A 22,137-nucleotide genomic window follows, 5' to 3' on the forward strand; every position below is an offset into this window, starting at 1 on the left:
AAATCTCTAAATTTTAAAGAACAGCTTGGATTGACATGAAATTTATAATACACATAGCTAACAAGTCAAAGAAAAAAAGTGATATTGTGCCGATATGTGCTTTTGCCTTGGGGGTGGTTTTCACCCTCTTTTGGGGGTGAAAAAATATTCGTCCAAAGAAAGTCAGGAAATGGATAAACTGGCTAATTTTAAGTAACTTTTGTTCTATAGAGTTTTTTCACTAAGTCAATACTTTTCGAGTTATTTGGCAGTGAATATGTTCATTAGTTTCAACAAAATAACCACGCTTTTAGACGGTTTTTCGCAAATAACTCAAATAGTAAGAATTTTGTCGAAAAAATATTCTTAGCAAAAATATAGCCTGTAAAAAATTTAAAAAAATGGTGTATGTATAATATCATGTCTCTACATCTAGTAGAAGCAGAGTTATACCTAATGAAAAATAGGTTCATATTCGCCAAATTCCAAATGAAATAATTTAACGTGAAATAACCAAAAATGAAGCACATTTCGGGGAAAACTCATTACAACTTATTTAAAGTGTTTAAAGAAAGCTTCATTTTTAATCAAAATTGAACAAGTTACGCTCAAAATAAAGCTAGTCTCTTTTGGTTTTGGTAAAAAAATCGAGAAAATCACCCCCTAATTAGTATCTTAAATGAACTTAATCGTTATGACTTCACAAGTTTCTTTACTCGTGTATATATTGTTTATATGATCTGTAAGTTTCATCGGTTCAAAGTCCTTATTATTGAAAAGGCTGCAGTTAAAAGGGGTTGAACGAGTCACTGATCACGAATGTATGCAAATTTAGAAACACCAAATCTTAATCAATTTTTGTCTAACAGAAAAACAAAAAAATACATGTTATTAAAAAAAGCAAATCTGACTTTTTTTGTTTTTTGAGATTTTTGGTATCTCTAACAATTTTTAAGTTATTTTGAAAAAAAGCATATTTTTCAAAATTTTAATTTTTAAAAATTTTACTTTGAAACCAAATTTTTTCAAAAATAAGCACTTTAAATCGATGAAACTTACAGATCATATAAACACCACATAAGTAAAATAATTTGTGGAGCGGTAACGACTAATTTCATTTAAGTTGCTAATTAGGGGGTGGTCTTACCGATTTCTTTTTTGCAAAAACAAAAGGGACCAACTTTATTTTGAGCATAACTTGCTTAAATTTAATGCTAGAAACTTTTTGTAAAAACAGAAATAAAGCTTATTTTAAACACTTTAAAAAAGTTATAATGGGTTTTCCCCAAAAAGTGGAAATATATATAATAAATAAATAATATTCTATTTGAAATTTGGTGAATATGAATCTATTTTTCATTGGCTATAACTTTGGTTCTACGAGATCCAGAGACCTAACGCGTACACACCATTTTTTTTACTTTTTTATAGGCTATATTTTTGCGAAGAAAGTTTTTTTCGACAAAATACTTACTTTTTGAGTTATTTGCAAAAAACCGTCTAAAAATGTGGTTATTTTGTTGAAAAATGAACATATGCACTCGTAAATAACTCGAAAAGTGTTGACTTGGCGAAAAAGCTCTATAGAACAAAAGTTACTTAAAATTAGTCAGTCTACCCATTTCCGGACTTATTTTGGACATATATTTTTTCACCCCCAAGAGGGGGTGAAAGTCACCACCAGGGCAAAAGCACACATCGGCACAATATCACTTTTTTTCTTTGACATGTAAGCTATACGTATGCCAAATTTCATGTCAACCCAAGCGGTTCTTTAAAATTTAGAGCGAAAACCGTGAAAGAATGGACTATTTTGCTGAATGCAATTTAACAACGTGCCTAGACCTTCTATTACCGGTGCTCAAATATTTGAACGATTTGACACGATGAATTGGTCGTTCCATTAATGGTCAGTTGTTTATACAAACGAGAGTTGTAATGGGATAAAACGAATTTGGTTTAATTTGTGTTTATTTTTGGAGCCCTGCGCATTTTAAAGGATAATAATGTATCGGCAATTATTGTAACACCTTGTTCTGTCATAAACAATACTTAATTCGATGTTGAACTAACAAAATTGAAGTTGAGCAAATTTACAGCGATCGTTGACTAGGAGAAACAACAATACGTTCTTCAACCATAAGCCACATACTGCATTGATACGGGTTGTTTCTAAATAAGTATTACGGTACGAGTACATACGTGGGTGCTTCGAGCTCGGTGTAGCAGCTCCACATACTGGATACGTTGGTGCTCGCTGCTCGGCGCTCACCCTCTTCGATTTAACCGGTTTATATGTAGGGGAGCGCATGCCGTATCCATTTGAGCAGTTACACCGAGCACGGAGCACCCACGTATGGATACGTACCTTTAAAAACTTTAAGGGCCACTTCTGCATAAAAAAATAATGACACTCTACTCTATATACGTATGTCCGCACGCAAATGCTTCGTCTCCGAGATACAGGGCGTTGAAATTTTTCTTAAAAACTGGTGAACTAGTTATTGCTCTAAAACCGGTTGAGATATAAAAATGAAATTTGGTGGGTTTTAAGAGGTAGTACCATGGGCAGAGAGAGTAACAAATCAAGATGTTTTGCTGAAGATGGGGAAGTCATAAAAACCACACAAACGAGAAAACTGGAATATCTAGGCCACATAATGAAAGGGGAAACGTACTCCCTGCTAAAGGTTTCTACATAATAATATTATCATGCACTCATCGTTTCCGGCACGTAGCGTAGTCTCCGAAAAACCTGATTTTACAAAGAGGTGTCTGATACGATACGTTCCGGACAGCAAGGGCGGATCCAGGACCGATTTTCGGGAGGGGCCATAAATTTTCTTTGGGGAGAAGTACCGGAAGTACGGGGGGTAATTTTTAAAAATTAAGGTTATAATGGTGAGTTTTAAGTCACTTTTCACACACTTTAAGGCTAAGGCTCCACGGGCGACAAATTTACGCTAGAAGTAGCCGTAAAACGAACTAAAGGTTCCGCGGAACGGAATAGGAATGCCGAACTGAACCGACTACAGGACTTGTGCGTAGTCGGTTTAGTTCGGCTATTCCTATTCCGTTCAGCGGAACCTTAAGTTCGTTTTATGGCTACTGCTAGCGTAAATTTGTCGCCCGTGGAGCCTTAGCCTTACCATGTGTGAAAAGTGCCTTAAAACTCACCATTCCTGCCATAGTACCGATTTCTACACATTTCTTTGGATCCAAGTGCAGTTCTTTCAACAAGTTTAATACTATTTTTTCCAATGCTTCTCCTCTCAGGCCTTGTTCTTTCCCTCTTTCTTGATTTTCACTAATTATTTTTATATAGGTTCTCATAAGCGTCAATGAATTTGACAAAGTCTTCACGAATGTTGTATGTATGTATCTCAAATTTAGAGAAAGCTATTCCACGTGGGATATGGCGGTCGTTTCGTCAAATATGATTTGTTCAATTATTTCTTCACCACAACATGTTATTAATTGATTTTGACTGCTGATACTAATGTATGTTGCTCAGGAAGATGCTGTGGATAGGTGTTATTTAAGAGTCTTATCTCCTGATGCGATTTTAAACCTTAACAATTCCACTCATTGCTAGGTCCAGCATCTTCGGCCAGAAGCAGAAGGCCATCATCACGATGGTCTCTTAGAGGAATATTTTGTCGACCTAAGAACACTATAGACCCTACTATTGGTCGTATCTGTTTAGGCCTCTGAGAGTATATCTGCTTAACGACTGACTTTTGAGGGTTGCGATAACTTTGTAGAAAATCCAGCTCAACCTGAGCGCACTCCTTTTGGTATGATGTTTATTCATGGGTTTATATGACTCCGTCTTTGCTCATAAGTTTGGCGAAAGATGTTAAAGGTTTCATGACAAGGCTTTGGGCTATCATCCCGTTATTGTGATCATATTTTTCATTAGAAAAATGAAACGCAATACTTGTAAAGCAATTCCTTTTGACTGTGCGAAAATAGGTATGTACCAACCAACTCCTTTTTTCTAAGTGCTAGTGACCCAAGTAACGCTTTATTTCTTTTTTATTCTTTGTGTATAGAATATGGAAAGGGCCTAGCCGGGTAAGATGGTGAAAAGTGCCCCCAACCCAATTTAAATTCCATATAGGCCACTTTTTAGCACATATAGAGGAACTCCCTTTCTGAAATTTTTAGCCCCCTAGGTGGTCACGTGACCCCCCTAGAGCCTAATTAGGCTTTTTATGTTTTTATTTTTTCTCTCAGCCGCATCAAGAGCTAGCCAAAAACTTTATTTAAAAAAGTTGTAAGTTTCAAAGAGATCTAGATTAAAAAATTTTTTTTATTTTTTTTGGCGGGAAATTCGAATTTTTAGAACAATTTTAAACTTTTAAATACCTCTGAAAAAAAAACTAAGACACTCGTTTTTACGAAAATAAATTATAATGTGTATTTTTGAACAATCTTTCACCCTTAATTTTTTCAGATTTTTAAAATTGGTGAAACGTACCTTTAAAAATAAAAAACCGCATTTTTTCGGTTTTTTTTTTCGTTTTTTGATATAATTTTATACATATTTTTCAAAAAATTTAACACCGTCACTAGAATAGGTAAAAAACTGAAAAATAATTGGGGTTTGCTTAATAAAAATTTTTTGTAACGATATCCATTTTCAAGATACAGGTCGTTGAAGAAAACAAAATTTTACATATTTTTTACGATTTTGCCGAAACTACTGGCAACATTGTAATAAAACTTGGCGGGTTTTAAGAGGTAGTTATTGTGCATGTTTTGACATACAACTAAGGATTTGATATTTATCATTGGCGCGCATAGGGGTAATGGTCTGAACTTTTCAAAGAAAAAAAGATAGTACGCCACTGACATATTTCAAATTAACAATCATTTTTGAATTCTTCGTTCAATTTTCCATAAAAAATCTATCTTCTCATTTTTTCATACGACGCGCCGTTTTGCTGCAAAAAACAAAATATCTTAACGCTTCCAAAGTATTCGAATTAATTTTGATAATAATGGATGTACGAGTTTATTATGTAGATGTAGAAAGTACTAGAAGTTCGAATACTTTGTAAGGGTTAAGATCTTTTATTTTTTTAATAAAAATGGCGCGTCGGATGAAAAAGTAAGAAGATACATTTTTTGTCACAAATTGAGCGAGAAATTCAAAAACCATTGTTAATTTGAAATATGTCAGTGGCGTACTATCTTTATTCTTTAAAAAGTTCAGACCATTACCCCTATGCGCGCCAATGATGAATATCAAATCCTTAATTGTATGTCAAAACATGCACAATAACTACCTCTTAAATCCCACCAAGTTTTATTACAATGTTGCCAGTAGTTTCAGCAAAATCGTAAAAAATGTGTAAAATTTTGTTTTCTTCAACGCCCTGTATCTTGAAAATCGATGGCGTTACAAAAAATTTTTATTAAGCAAACCCCAATTATTTTTCAGTTTTTACCTATTCTAGTGACAGTGTTACCTTTTTTGAAAAACATGTATAAAATTGTATCAAAAAACGAAAAAAAAAACCGAAAAAACGTGGTTTTTTATTTTTAAAGGTACGTTTCACCAATTTTAAAAATCTGAAAAAATTCAGCGTGAAAGACTGTGCAAAAATACACATTATAATTGATTTTCGTAAAAACGAGTGTCTTAGTTTTTTTTTTCAGAGTTATTTAAAAGTTTAAAATTGTTCTAAAAATTCGAATTTCCCGCCAAAAAATAAAAAAAAAAATTTTCATATAGATCTTTTTGAAACTTAAAACTTTTTTAAATAAAGTTTTTGGCTAGCTCTTGATGCGGCTGAGATAAAAAATAAAAACATAAAATGCCTAATTAGGCTCTAGGGGGGTCACGTGACCACCTAGGGGGCTAAAAATTTCAGAAAGTGAGTTCCTCTATATGTGCTAAAAAGTGGCATATATGGAATTTAAATCGAGCTGGGGGCACTTTTCACCATCTTACCCGGCTAGGCCCTTTATACGATTTTGATGGATGCCAAGATCGTTGTAACAATTGGCACTTTGTAAAATTATCAACATTTTGATTTATAAAAAAACCCAAAAGTCATTCTTGAAGCTTCCGTTACTTCTTTTTTTTTTCAATTCTAGTCCAGAAAACATATTTATCCCCTATTTTGTACATATATATGTGTTTGAAATTAAAAACATTTGAACTGCAAATATTTAAATTTATACTATTCTAAATTCTCGGAGGGGGCCATGGCCCCCATGGCCCCCTCCCTGGATCCGCCTTTGCCGGACAGTATGAATTGTTCATATTTAAAACCATTAAAATCAATAGTTTTCGGAAACTAAACGCTACGTGCTGGAAACGATGAGTGCATGATAATATGTAGAAACCTTTAGGCTCATAATACAAGGAAAAATCTCGGGAAAGAGAAATGTGGGACGTAGGAGGATTTCCTGGTTGCGAAATTTAAGGGAGTGGTACGGGGGCAGTTCAATACAATAATTGTTCAGAGCTGCAGCCAACAAAGTTAAGATTACAGGTAAAAGGGGGAGAAGTGTACTTTTGAAGTGTGTAAAATTAATAATTCTTAGCTGAGCGCTTTCGGCTTATAAAGCCATCTTCGGAGCTATGCTACAATAAAAGATCTCTAATGAATAATTGATCTTAGAATTCAAAGTTTAACTTACGTCAAAAAGGTCAAAATACCACTATGAAGAGAGATGGGTTCCATTTATGATATGAAATACTTCTGTTTCTTATGTAGTTTTTTGTTTTATTGGTTGGAAAAAACCTTGTCTGTCTGTTTAAAAAATTGTTCAATTTGCTGCTGATTAATTTTGTATCCAGAAAAGTTAAACATCAAGAACGAGCACAAAGGACTTTCACACGAAAATTACATTATATATAAAACGAATATTTGATCATGGTAAGGTCAAAAAGACCTTACCATTTGAATACTGCGGTGTCAGATAGCAGAATGGTCGCCTCGCATGGAGGATTTTTAATGACAGTCGATGTAGACAGGGTGTGCTCGTTAAGGTGTCTTCACATTTTCTCATATAAAGTGACAGTTGACATATGACATTTTTAGCAATTGGATTGAACAACTTTTCAACAAAGTCTGTAGTTACATAAATCTGGTTTTTTAAAAAATAATGAAATACATATTGAAAAGAGACTTAAGGTCTAGGATAAACCAATTGACAAGTTATCCTTCACAAACCAAACTCGAAATTAAAAGATTGTTGTCAACAATCTTTTAATTTCAAAGAACATAGACCCCAACAAATGTACTCAAATCACCTCACTACTTCAATTTTGCCTTTCTCAAGATTTCTTCATCTTCAACAACAAAATTTACAGACAACCAGAAGGTCTAGCAATGGGAAATCCTTTATCCCCACTACTTGCAGATCTTTTCCTAGATTCTCTTGAAAATAATTTTGTCCATTCACATCCACAAATAATCCTATGGTACAGATATGTTGATGATATTTTAGCATTTATAGAAGGTCCTCCTTCAGAACCTAACAACATTCTTTCAATAATTAATAACCTACATCCAGCAATTAAGTTCACATTAGAGTTAGAAACCAACAACATGATCAATTTTCTAGACCTAACCATCAAAAAGAATACATCTTCCACTTCCTCATCGTCTACTACTTTAGAATACTCAGTATTTAGAAAACCTACTCAAACAGACCATATTATACCCATATCATCTAACCATCCTTTTCAACATAAGATGGCAGCTATTCAATGTTATGTCCACAGACTTCTTAACATCCCCATGTCCCAAGACAATTACAACAACGAAATTTCAACTATTAAACAAATAGCAAACAACAATGGTTTCCCCTCTTCTACTGTAGATAAGGTCATTAGAAGATCAATACTCAAAAAGAGACTAAACCAAGCATTTAACACAGAGAACGAACCCAACACTACAGCTATTTATAGATCCTTATCCTACTTAGGACCAATTTCAGAAAAAGTATTAAGATTACTTTGTAATAAAGTCAGTAACCTTAACATATCTTTCAAAACTAAAAATAACATCAAATCCATCTTCAGCCACACCAAAGATAAAATCGACAAACTAAATAAAAGTGGTATTTACAAACTGTCTTGTGGGGATTGTAACATGACTTATGTGGGCAGGACCATGAGGACCCTATCTCAGAGGATCAAAGAACATCTCAGCAATCCAGAAAAATCAAATTTTGGTTATCATGTTAAATTTAGCAACCATTCCTTCTCTCCTTCCGAAAACAGTACAATTTTACATAACATCCCAATCAAAAACTATAGACAAATGAACCTTTTAGAAGATCTAGAGATAACTAAAGAAATGAAACTTAATCCTGATTTTTGCTTGAATACACAAATCAATCTTAATTACAACTATAAACCTTTGTTCAGACTCTTGTGGGAGACTCTGGAGGAAGAAGTTTGACCTCATGCAATCAAAAAATAATTTTTTAAATTTTTTAATTCTTTACTAAAGCATCATTTAAAACAATATTTGTAATAAATCATTTGGCAGCTTATTCTTTAAAAATCACATTTCACAAATTCAATGTTAATTTATTTCCCATCTTCCTAAAAAACTTCACCATCAAGTTTCTTTACATCATGTATTAATTTTCAAAAACGTTTCGAGTTTGGTTTGTGAAGGATAACTTGTCAATTGGTTTATCCTAGACCTTAAGTCTCTTTTCAATATGTATTTCATTATTTTTTAAAAAACCAGATTTATGTAACTACAGACTTTGTTGAAAAGTTGTTCAATCCAATTGCTAAAAATGTCATATGTCAACTGTCACTTTATATGAGAAAATGTGAAGACACCTTAACGAGCACACCCTGTCTACATCGACTGTCATTAAAAATCCTCCATGCGAGGCGACCATTCTGCTATCTGACACCGCAGTATTCAAATGGTAAGGTCTTTTTGACCTTACCATGATCAAATATTCGTTTTATATATAATGTAATTTTCGTGTGAAAGTCCTTTGTGCTCGTTCTTGATGTTTAACTTTTCTGGATACAAAATTAATCAGCAGCAAATTGAACAATTTTTTAAACAGACAGACAAGGTTTTTTCCAACCAATAAAATAAAAAACTACATAAGAAACAGAAGTATTTCATATCATAAATGGAACCCATCTCTCTTCATAGTGGTATTTTGACCTTTTTGACGTAAGTTAAACTTTGAATTCTAAGATCAATTATTCATTAGAGATCTTTTATTGTAGCATAGCTCCGAAGATGGCTTTATAAGCCGAAAGCGCTCAGCTAAGAATTATTAATTTTACACACTTCAAAAGTACACTTCTCCCCCTTTTACCTGTTGTCATAAGTGTGTACAAAACTTTTTCAGTCTTTACAAAAGTTAAGATTGCTGTGATGGTAGCCAACCTCCGATAGGAGACGGTACTGCAAGAAGAAGAAGAGGGAATTATAGCGCATTTTTTGACACACAATTAAGAATTTTATATTCATCATTGGCTTCCATACGAATTAAAAAATATATATAGTACGCCACTGAGATATTTCAAATTAAAAATCATTTTTGAATTCCAGGTTCAATTTGTGACAAAAAATATATCTTCCTTTCAAAAAACGGCGGGTCGTATGAAAAAAAGGGGAGATAGATTTTTTGCCACAAATTGAAAAAGGAATTCAAAAATGATTTTTAGTTTGAAATATCTCAGTGGCGTGTCTTGTTTCTTTAAAAAATCAGACCATTACTCGTATATGCATGATCAATGATCAATATAAAATTCTTCTTGTGTGTCAAAAAATGCGCAATAACTAGTTCTTAAAACCCACCAAATTTCATTTTCATATCTCAACCGGTTTTAGAGCAATACATAAACCATCAGTTAGTAAGAAAAATATCAACGCCCCGTATCTCGGAAACGAAGCATTTGCGGACATCAGTTTATAGAGCAAAGTGTTACTATTTTTCCATGCAGAATTACCCCTTAGTTTGTGATACTTATTTAGAAACACCTTGTATAAATGTAAATACAAAAAATGTTATAATCTAAACAAATGTTCATAGAACTTGTGAAACAAAATTGCATATAATAAATTTCTTTCTGGCATTAACAAAAAATAGATTTTAAGTAAAATTCGCAATATTGTCGACCCTGAATGTGTTTCATTGACTTTCGTCTAATGCCTACATTATTAACATAAGTACATTTTTCATTACTGGAGATTGTGAAATTTTTACTTTTAAATAATTTGGGGAATTTTTTCGTCCTTGCGGTGTTTCATAAAGCATGCATACATTATGCAACGTTTCACTCGGTTTACTAGCATTTCAAGTAAATTAAAGGATCAACATTAGATATCGGTTTGAAATTAAAATACGTTCACATTATTTTTCACATCAGTTGACCTTCCAATACGTCCAATTAACGTCTAAATTATAATTTAACGCAAAATGAAAAAAAAAAACTGTTTCGGCAACACTGATAGTTATGGATCAGTGCCGTACCATAAATTTCTCAAATATAAGTTATGTCTAAGTACGTGTGCTGTAGAAAATCATAATCATTTGGATGAAACATTAAACTGAACAGCCCTAGCCATATACTAAAATAAAACAGTACAGTTGTAGAAAAACTGTGTAAATTTAATGTGAAAATATATAATAGTGAAAAGGAAAGAGAGCACAGTTTACACCCCTCAGTACTGTAAAATTCAATTTACTTTTATAATAAAATCAGTCGGGCCTTCATGTCCCCAAGAATATCAAGATAAACCGTCAATGTGGGCGGTCAAATTTTTATTAAATTGGTTAATTCATACAATGATAAAAATGTTAACACAAGGTAGTTAGATGCTATGTAGTAGAATTACCAGGACACTGATCCTATCAGCTCCCTCAAAGGGGGACGCTTTAGCACCTGTATGTTAAATTTCTTTGAACTGTGTGATTTTATGAAGGAAAAAGATCCACATTCCTCAGAACAATAAAAATAAAGTACAGAGGCAATAAATTAGGGTTTGTTATTAGCTTAAGGATCATAAATAACAAATTTTGACAGAAATTTCGCTATTTCACATTGCCTTGAATCTAGTTCAGTGAGTTTTTATCTTTTTCTGTTACATTTTTCTATTTTTCTAGACCTGCCGCGCCAAGGTTCCGTGGGATTTCTTTTAATAGGCCACTCATCAAATCAGTGTGGAGAATATTTCAAAATATGTAGTAGAGAGATCACTTACTATTTAAACAAACAATTTACAAAGAATCACATGAAGTTTGGTTAATGTTAAGTGGAAATCCAAACATAATATGAAACATGACAGTAACAGGGTAATAAATATCTCGTAATGTATTTTTTTATATCAGCTATGTCAACAATGTTTTAAAAAATAACTTTCCACCTGTTTAACTTAAGTATCATTGGTAGAAAATGAGAATGGGGCTAAAAAAATATTAGCCTGTCTGGCCTGGAGGTCAGGCAAGAGTTAGGAAAGGTATGAACATGGAATAAGAGAAAAGTACCTAATTCCCATTTATTGTACGGGGTATATTTTATTTATGTACATGAAATAATGGCAAATAAATATAAAAGATAACAGAATACAAGACACTTTACAAGAATAATTGACTAAGTTAAAAAAAATTACGACTTGTACATGTGTAAAGCTTAGGAGGGTAGGTCAAAAGTAGTGTAATAGTATGTCTTTGATGACAACAATGTAGGAATCCATTGGATTCTCATATTAGTTCAATCCATTTCAAAATATAGAAATATTTTATAATATGCTTGAAATAAAAAAATTGTGTGGATAAACTCCAATTATTTTTAGTTCCTTTATAGGAAATTAAGCACGCCTATGATTGCCAATAATTATTGTAGAAATCCATTTTTATTGTATTGAGACCTTTTATAGTGTGAACATTACAGAGGTACACACACTTTGCACAGAGGTAAATGTTTTGCATACAAAATTCGAGTTCTAACTTTTTCGATGCCAAATAAACTGTATTAAAGAAAAGAAATAATAATCAACAGTAGCATGCAACAATGAAAATATGATAACTATTGTAGGCATAGAAATAGTATTAACCATCAGTTTCTCAAAGGAAAACAAAAGAAAAGAGAACAAAAAAGGTCTAACGAAGAAAATCCATAATTGACTACCTATTATCTAATTGAAAACAATAATAGAAAAAAAAGAAGACACAGAACACAGAAGACTCGAACAAAGACTCAAAAGAAGGAAAAAACTAGTACCGAAAAATAAAATAAATTAAAAACAGGTGATAAAAACGTAAGCTAAGAAACAAAGAAATGGAAAAATAGTTAGAGAAAAGTACCTAAACGAAACACTAACAATAAAAGAAACAATAATAATGATATAAACAACCTATGGAACAACTATAAGGATCTGCTATTGGATGCAGCTAGGAATTATGCGGAACAAGTAAAAGAGACTCAACAAAGAAACAGACAAGAAAAGACATCTAAAAGATAAAACCTACGAGAATTATAGTCCAGGGTAATAAGCTAGAAATAGACATGTTCGGGACACTCAAAGATCCAGGTAGCTGACTACTTTTTAAGTTATTGTATACCTATAGGATGAAAATTTAGTGCAAAAATCGCGATTTTTTCGATTTTTTTACCCCATTCAAAGGCTAAACAGTTGACAGAAAATTACAAAATTTAATTTTTTAGAACATTAAAAAACCTTCAAAATGCCGATTTTTGAAAGTTAAAAAGTTAATTAGTTGCTACGCAAACTGCAAAATAAGTGAAAATCGTTATTTGTTAATAACTTTTACTAAAACTACCTTACAACTTTAGTGTTTCACCCAAAGTTGGGTATTGGGGTACCAAACTCTCAAAATTTGAGACCGATCCATTAATTAGTTTAAGAGTTATTCTAATTGTTTATCCCAGAGACCTTTATTTTGCAATAACATAAGACAGAAAATAATGAAGATAGGGCAATTCTGCGTATGCCAAATGAAAGTAGAAAACTGATACTATCAAAATGTACTAAAAAACGATAAAAAAATTATCTAATAGTCAAAAATCCTAATGCCAAATTTGTGAAATTTTGTAGTTTAAAAACATTTACAATAACTTTAAAAATATTGTCCGTAGAAAAAGTCATTTTACATATTAGAAAAGCTGGTATTTTACACAAATTTTTAAAAATGTAGTTCAATTGGTGACTAGTCGTGGTAAGTGAAGGGGGAGCTGGGAGCCGACAAATGCACGAGTTCAAAAACTAAAAAAAGCAACTTAAAACTACTATCATTTTCTATATCTCGGGATCTACTGAATATATTTTGATCGTTCTTTTTTTAATTTGTATGTAATTTTTCTGTACATTACAAATATGCAATTTGTCTAGACATTTATTAATTAATAAACAGTCTAATTTGTTTAAACAATTTTTGAAAAAATAATTTTTTCCCAAAAATCCATGATTTTAATCATACTATCCCTATTAATCATAGAAAAAGTTAAGGTATACTTTAATAAATAAATTATCTTCAATAAATAATTATCTAATAAAAATTATTTATTTATTAAAGTGTACTTTAACCTTTTCTGTGATCATTAATGATACTATGATTAAAAAAATTTATTCTTGTAAAAAAATATTTTTTCAAGAATTGTTTAAACAAATTAGACCGTTTATTAATTAATAAATTTATAAACAAATTGCATATTTGTAATGTACGTAAAAATTACATACCAATTAAAAAAAGAAAGATCAAAATCCATTGAGTTGATCCGGAGATACAGCAAATTATATTCGTTTGAAATTGCTTTTTCGGTATTTTAACTCGCTGGATTTGTAGGTTCCCCCTAGTAATCGTTTGCACTACCTTTTTGAAAAATCGTAGAGGGTGCTGTGAAGGTATAATGTTTGTGCAAATTTTTTAAGAAAAAATACAAATTCCATTCTTTAAAATGACATTAATGAAATTCCTTAATTATTATAAACAAATTAGCTGTGAATTAAAAAAAACATATGGCTAACTTTGTCCCAAATGTGCCCAGGTTAATTTTTTTTATTTGAATATTCGTGTTAAAATTCTATCTTTTCGAATATATAAAAAGATTGTTTCTACGGACAACATTTTTAAAGTTATTCTAAATGTTTATAAACTACAAAATTTTAAAAATTTGGCATTAGGATTTTTGACTATGTTAATTATTTTTTTATCTTTTTTTAATACACTTTGATACTATCACTCTTCTACTTTCATTTGGCATATGTACTCAGAATTGCTCTATCTTCATTATTTTCTGTCTTATCTTATTGCAAAATAAAGGTGTCTGGGATAAACAAATAGAATAACTCTTAAACTATTTAATGGATCGGTCTCAAATTTTGAGGGTTTGTTAAGTAGGGACCCCAATATCCAACTTTGGGTGAAACACTAAAGTTCTAAGGTAGTTTTAGTAAAAGTTATCAACAAATAACGATTTTCACTTATTTTGCAGTTTGCGTAGCACCAAATTAACTTTTAACTTTCAAAAATCGGCATTTTGAAGGGTTTTCAATGTTCTAAAAAACTGAATTTTGTAATTTTATGTAAACTATTTAGTTTTTGAATAGAGTGCAAAAAATCGAAAAATCACGATTTTTGCACTAAATTGTTAATAATTAAAAAACGGTCGCGAAATCTACGCAGGAAACAGGTAGGTTTTCTTCCTATAGGTCTACAATTACTAAAAAAGTAGTCAGCTACCTGGATCTTTCGAGTGTCCTGAGAAAATCCTTATTACCCTGGACTATTACGATAACTATAAAAATGAAAGAAAAGAGGTAAGAATATTAGTAACAACAGCAAAGAGAGAGAATTGGTAAATGTTATATAGAACCCTGAAGACGATAAAAACACAAAAAAAAACAAAATATCATCAAAGAGAAAAATGGAGAATTAATAACAGAAACAAAAGAATTAGTTAAAACATGGAAACAACACTTTGAAGAACTATTAACAGAAAACTCAATAAACAAGGAAAAATTAGAAGAAGCAATAAAAATTTGGAAATATGGAAAAACTCCTGGAGTGGATAAAACAACATGAGAAAAAATGGAGAACAAATATTACTAAGAATATTGAATAAAATATGTAAAATGGAGATATCCCGGAAGATTGAATAGTGTCACTAATAGTACTCATACACAAAAAAAGAGATGTAATAACTACCGAGGATTGAGAATGGCGTGCATGTGGAGGCGTATAGAATCAAAACCTGCTAGATCCATGTTCTGAATTTTTTCAGGAGACTAAAAAACCATAAAAAATGTAAATTTTCCAAAAAGTATCCGACATCTCTCAATTAAAGGGGCATCAATTAATGTCATAAATAGTTCTAAGGAAAAAAATATCATGTTGGTGACACAACCGCCTCCAGATCGAAACCAAATTTTTTGAGTAGTATGGAAATCTATAATAATAACCTATATGTTTCTTGCAGCCGATTTTGATTATACATAGTTATAAACAAATGAAGATCAAAAAACGGTAAATTTTCGTTTTTTTGTCTATTACCAAAAAGTCAAGCATTTTAAACAAATTTGAGAGTAAGAAGTTCATAAATCGTATAAAAAAATTCAATATGGCGTTCGCTGAATATGTCTATCCTTATTGGTTGCTTAGAAAATTGCAAAATAAATCATAAATTTTGAGTTTTTATAAATATCCATAACTTATGTAAAAATTAACTTGGAACCTTCTTATTACACGGAATGCTGATACTTCTGGTGCTTAAATCATACCCTAAATTTCAAAGCAATTGGTAAAATAGTTTAAAAGTTATTTAATTTGTTTATCCCAAATTCATTTTTTTTTGTAACACTATAAGTCAGAAAATGATAAAGTTACAGTAATACTTTACACGTTTATGAAAGAAGAAGATTTACACTATTAATTTAATTTAAAAAAAAAATGACAAAAAATAATTCGACATATTGCAAAATCATTTTGCAAGAACATGTGAATTAAAAAAGGGGGGCTAACTTCGTCCCTAATTGTCATAGGACAATTATTTTTCTTTCTAAATATGTATAAACATTTAGTCTTTCTAAATATGAAAAAATAATTTTTCTACGGTTAACGGTTAAAAAGTTATTCTCATTGTTTATAAGTAAGCAAAAATCGACATGTTTTTGCAAAATAATTTTACACTGTTGAAAATTACTTTTTGTCATTTTTTTTTAATTAAGGTAATAGTATAAATGTTCTTCTTTCATAAACTGTCCGAAGTATTACTGTAACCTCATAACTTTCTGACATAATGTTGCAAAAAAATGAATTTGGGATGAACAAATTAAATAACTTTGAAACTATTTTACCAATTGCTTTGAAATTTAGGGTATGATTTAAGCACCAGAAGTCTCAGCACTTCGTGTAATAAGAAGGTTTTATATTAATTTTTACATAAATAAGTTAGGAATATTTATAAAAACTCAAAATTTATTATTTATTTTGCAATTTTCTAAGCAACCAATAAGGATAGACATATTCAGCGAACGCCATATTGAAGTTTTTTATACGATTTATTAGTTTCTTACTCTCAAATTTGTTTAAAATGCTTAACTTTTTGGTAATAGACGAAAAAAGCGAAAATATACCGTTTTTTGACCTTCATTTGTTTATAACTATGTATATCATCAAAATCGGCTGCAGTAAACATATAGGTTATTAATATAGAGATATCCATACTACTCAAAAAATTTGGTTTCGGCCTGGAGGGGGATGTGTCACGAGAAAAATCTCATTTCTCTGGACTAAAAATGTTTCACAATTATTTAGTATAGTCATTTTTCTGTATGCCATGCCCCAAACATCTTCAGAAATTTGTACTTTTAATTTGGATTTACTTAGTAGATTTTGATTCTAAGCCCACATAATATCCTTCAAATTCCTCATATTCAACTGCTTTTAGGAACAATACAATTAATGCACTAAAAGTGGGTATTGAACGATTTTGATAGGAAAACACAAAATATACAAGAAAAAGAATTTTATTGTTCATAAAAGAAATGGATATTTGAAAAATGGGTAAATGGGTATTTTAAATCAGATTTAGAAGGTTTTGAGCCGAAACATTATGCCTATAGATTATACTTGAACTTTGAAAATGTGTAAAAAAGGGAAAACGAAAAATTTGGGATTTAGCAGATTTTGGTTCTAATGGGCTCAGGTATGAAACTCTTAGGAAAAATAATTAGCAAATGATTAAGAATAATAACAAAACATACATTAGACGAATCACAAATTGGATTTAGAGGCGGTAGAAGTATAACAGGATCATACTTTAAAACAGATAACCCAAAAAGCGCTGCAAGAGAAAAAGATAATTGTACCTAACATTTCTTGACCTAGAGAAAGCCTTCGATAAAGTTCCATGATAGAAACTATGGAAAATACTAAGAGAAACTAAACTTTATGAACTAAAAGAAATGAAAAGTAGAATTAGATATATTCTATTTTATAATATGTACGTTATGTCAAACAGTAGAAATAATATTTATTAACAATTTGAAGAATCCTATTAGCCCAATAAATGACCGTTTTGGAGTGTAATTTTCAGGAGCAATTCAGGGGATTTAGGTTCTACTTATCCTCCACTTCAAAGTTGAATTTGTGCCGTAGGTTGTTTTTACTTGAGGGGTGACAGTTATCCCTTCTCGGGGGGTGAAAAACGAGTGCTTAAAATAAGCCCGGAAATTGATAAATTGCCAAAGTTCTATTGCCACTTTCGTTCTATTTTGCCAAAGTTTTTGTCATAAGTTTTTGTTTGTGCCATAAAGTTTTTTACGTAAATCAATTGTTCTTGAGTTATTCGCGATTGAAAATGTTGATTTTTCGACAAAAAAACTACGTTTTCAAACCGTTTTTCGCAAATAACTCCAAAAGTAAATATTTTATCGAAAAAAATATTCTTAGCAAAAGAAAAAACGAAAAAAATGATTTATCAATAAAGTCTATAAATTGAGTAAAAGCAAAGTTGTAGCTCATGAAAAATATGTTCTTATTCGTCTAATTCCAAATCGAATAATTCAACGTGAAATCGCCGAATAATTAAGCACTTTTCGGGAAAAGCTTATTAACATTTTTAAAGTATTTAAAAAAGCTTTACTTACATTTGTTTTTTACAAAAGTTTCTAGCATCAAAAATAAACGAGTTACACTGAAAAAAACTTAGCCACTTTATTTGTTAAAAAAAAATCGTGAAAACCTCCCTCTATTTAGCACCCTAAATAAAATTAATCGTTACCGCTTTAGCATTTATTTTAACTGTATGTGTATTGTTTATATGATCTGTAAGTTGGATTGGTTTGAAGTGCTTATTTTTGAAAAATCCTTTTTTCAAAATAACTTAAAAAGTATTAGTGATAAAAAAAATCTCCAAAGAGTAAAAAACGTAGGTTTTGCTATTATACATATTATTATGCTAGTTTCATTTTGTTTTTCCGTAAGACAAAAATTGGTTAAGATATCGCTGTTCAAAATTTGCATACACTCGTGATTAGTGACCCGTTCCAAGCTTTTTCAACTATAACCCTTTCAAAAATAGGCATCATTTGGGGAGCTAAGCACGGGGAGATTTTCATGATTTTTTTACCAAAAAAAAAGAGGGCCACCTTTATTTTGAGCGTAACTCGTTTATTTTTAATGCTAAAAACTTTTATAAACATTTAAAATAAAGCTTTTCAAAAACACTTTAAAAAAGTTGGAATGGGTTTTTTCCGAAAAGTGCTTATTTTTTCGGTGATTTCACCCAGAAATATTCGATTTGGAATTAGACGAATAAGAACGCATTTTTCATGAGCTATAACTTTGTTTTTACTCGACTGATTGACTTTACTGATACACCATTTTTTTCGGTCTTTTATAAGCTACACTTTTGCTAAGGATATTTTTTTCGATCAAATCTTTACTTTTTGAGTTATTTGCGAAAAACCGTCTGAAAACGTAGTTTTTTTGTCGAAAAATAAACATTTTCAATGGCAAATAACTCGAAAAGTATTGACTTACGTAAAAAACTCTATAGAACAAAAGTTGCTTAAAACTAGTAAATTTATCCATTTCCGGTCTTATCTTGAACATATGTTTTTTCACACCCGAGAAGGGGTGACGTCACCCCCCAAATAAAAGCAACCAACGGCAAAATTTCAACTTTGAAGTGCAGGGTAAGTAGAACCTACATCCAAATTTTCCTGCAATTCGGAGTTGCCCCTGAAAATTACACGGTATCGCCGTATTTCCCGTTCATTTACTTGGCTATAGTAAAAATCGAGATAGATTACAAAAAAACAATGAAATAAAAACAAAAAGCTTTTAACGTTTGTCAGCTTGTAGTTTTTGTGTAGATTGTAAGTTGAAAACAAAAAGTAATCTGTACTCACATTAATTTAGTAAAAAAGGAATAATATTCAGCTGGATGTGGATGTGAGCACTAAACTGATAACTAGGAATAGAAATATGGGTACAAAGGTAGAATAAAACCGATAACAACAAAATAAACATTCAATTTATGTACACAGTACAAAATTGAAATAAAATAAATATCAAAACAACATTGTTTGTTTACGATGCCGATATGTCTATTTTCTGTAGAATTCAACGCGTGGGGTAAAACATAAAGTTCTATTTAAAGAAAATGGAAAAAATTCTTCGCGATGGTGGGGCCAAGGCTCGCAGAGATAAAAGTAAACAATGGTACAATATGGTCAAAGAAAAAGATAATTACCCGCTGAAACACCAAGCAATTATTCCATTTTGCACAATTTCAACCTTGGAGAAAAGAAAATGTATTTGACATCTTATCTAGAAATTAATACATTTAAACTAACTACACTGTTAGTATTTCGACAGATGTTTGTTAATAACCTTGCAAAAATTCGGTAGGTAGCTATATTGGTAGGGATAGCTTGGCTTTGTGTATAATCAACATGATTAAAAACAAAAACTCGCTTCCTAAATCGATTCTAAAAGAAACGAAAATACGACACACCCTTCTCGCCTGCACTGGAATCGTCGATATATGCAGCTAGGGGAGAGACTGTCGGATTTAGGGTTACGAACCTTATGGACGATTGGGCGTTCCGATTCAGACACGAGAATATTTTCGACGAGACCTTGCGGCTACGCAAGGGGTATAGAAACCAGACAAAGCGAGCTACCATACATGTCTACCGAAAACAAAGGCTAATTAGCTACCCCTGAAAGACCAATCTAACTACCACTACATCTACACGTTTCTAAATAACAATACGAAACTAAAAAAATACCTTGTTTCCATAATTTGTACTGGAACGGATTGATGGAAGAACAAAAAACTATTCCAAAACCCAACATACGGAGTCACAACTTGTTTAATGGATAAAAAACACTGCTGGTTCCACAAGAAGCGTTTTAAAAACTTGTTCGGTACACTAGGAGATAGAGCACTATTGTTAGGCAGTAAACAGTGGCTCGGCAGAGGCGAAGTTATCATGTCCGTGGCAAACAAATACTGGTGAACGCGCCGCACTAAGCGGCGAACTGGAGTCTAGAGATGGGGAGTCACAAAACTGTCCATTCACCCCACGAGACTCTACGTTGCCGGATTGTATTAGAAGTCTTTAAAAATGCATCTTTCCCTTCCCCTCCAAAATTTCTATGACTAACATATTATGGACCGTTCACTCTTGTTAGATAGAGTATGGGTCGCTCAAATACTATGAGCTTTTTTAATCCATTTCACGCGGTGGATTAGTCTGCTTTTTCTTTAGGTCGTCGTTCATAGGTTGTGATGTTTGTTGCCTTCTCTACTATCTTCTTCCACTCTCTCCGGTCCTGAATCTTTTCTCTCCAGTTTGCATTTTCCATTTTTGATACATCGTCTAGCAGTTGATCTTCCCATCGTATTTTTGGTCTTCCTCTTGGTCTATTTTTTACTGGTTTCTAGTTCAATATCTTCCTGATCAGTTCTTCTACCCCTCTTCTTTGTGTCTGCCCAAACCATCTGAGCCTTTGTGCTTTAATGAATTTTACTATATCTTCTCCTTCATTTATATTGCATGGTTCATCAGCTTTCTATATTCCCCTGTTTCTGTCTTTACTGGGCCATGTATTCTTCTCATAATTTTTCTCTCAATTATTCTTAACTTTTCTTCGTCTTTTTTTGTAAGGCACATTACTTCTGCTCCATAGGCTATCACTGGTCTAATTGCTGTTGTATATATTTTTGATTTTGTTTTTTTGCTCAGGTTTTTGTCCTTGAGTAGTCGGTGATATTTCCAATATACTCTATTACCTGCTTTAATTCTTTCGTTTATCTCTATACTCCTTCCGTTTTTGCCGTCCACCATCACCCACAGGTATTTGAAGCAGTCTACTCTCTGGAATGTATTTCCACCTATCTTTATTTCTGTTATTCTGTTTACATTGTCTCTTGTGCTTATAAGGTATTTTGTTTTCTGATTGATTATTAATCCTCTCGTCTTTGTTTCTCTTACCAGGGTTAAAAGTGCCTCTTCTAGTCTTTTTTTATCTCGTGCTACCAGTCCCAGGTCATCCGCATATCCTATGATCTGTGTTGAGCTTTGAATAATTGTCTTTTTCAGCCCTGTGTTAATTACTCCTTCTAGAGCGATATTAAATAGTGTCGTTGACAGACTGTCTCCTTGTCTTACCCCAAGTTCTATTTTGATGTCGTTTGTATCGCCCTCATTTGTTTTACTTTTGCCGTTGAGTCTTTCATTGCCATTCTAGTTAGTCTTATTAATTTTACCGGTATCTCCATTTTTTTCATTTCCTTTAATAATGACTAAAATACTACGACGAATTAATGTTATTATACAATTTTTATTCTGCAAATTATCCTCTGTTATGGTAAAATTGTTATTTCGAATTTGGAACCAACCACATAAAAAATATACATGGTTAGACAGGAGCGTCATTTGAAATTTTGCTAAGGGGGCAAACATTATAATATACAATACATTACACATATATGCAAACATAAAACCAAATTGATCTATTTTTTGTAAATTTCAGTAATTTTCGAGTCAGGGGGGGGCAAAAGCCCCCCTGACCCTATCAAATGACGCACCTGTGGATAGAGTATCTAAAAAGACTCTCTTTACTTAGAAGAAGAACAAATTAATGACGCTAGAACCGGAAACACCAGGA

At 31.8% G+C, this 22,137-nt stretch overlaps 1 protein-coding gene across 3 annotated transcripts in view; it reads right to left on the reverse strand.

Moving 5' to 3' along the window:
- Positions 1 to 22,137, reverse strand: part of LOC114337300 (protein gustavus) — a 261,918-nt gene that overhangs the window by 143,261 nt on the left and 96,520 nt on the right. Inside the window, exon 1 of one of the 3 annotated variants that reach the window (XM_028287708.2) lies at positions 20,253 to 20,489. The exons of the other annotated variants lie outside the window; for them this stretch is intronic. Coding sequence (XP_028143509.1) covers positions 20,253 to 20,458 — 206 coding nt within the window. The 5' untranslated portion in view covers positions 20,459 to 20,489. Of the gene's footprint in view, positions 1 to 20,252; positions 20,490 to 22,137 lie in introns of those variants that run through there. 3 annotated transcript variants of the gene reach the window in all.

This window comes from Diabrotica virgifera, chromosome 1 (assembly GCF_917563875.1).
Source record: "Diabrotica virgifera virgifera chromosome 1, PGI_DIABVI_V3a".
NCBI lineage: Eukaryota > Metazoa > Arthropoda > Insecta > Coleoptera > Chrysomelidae > Diabrotica > Diabrotica virgifera.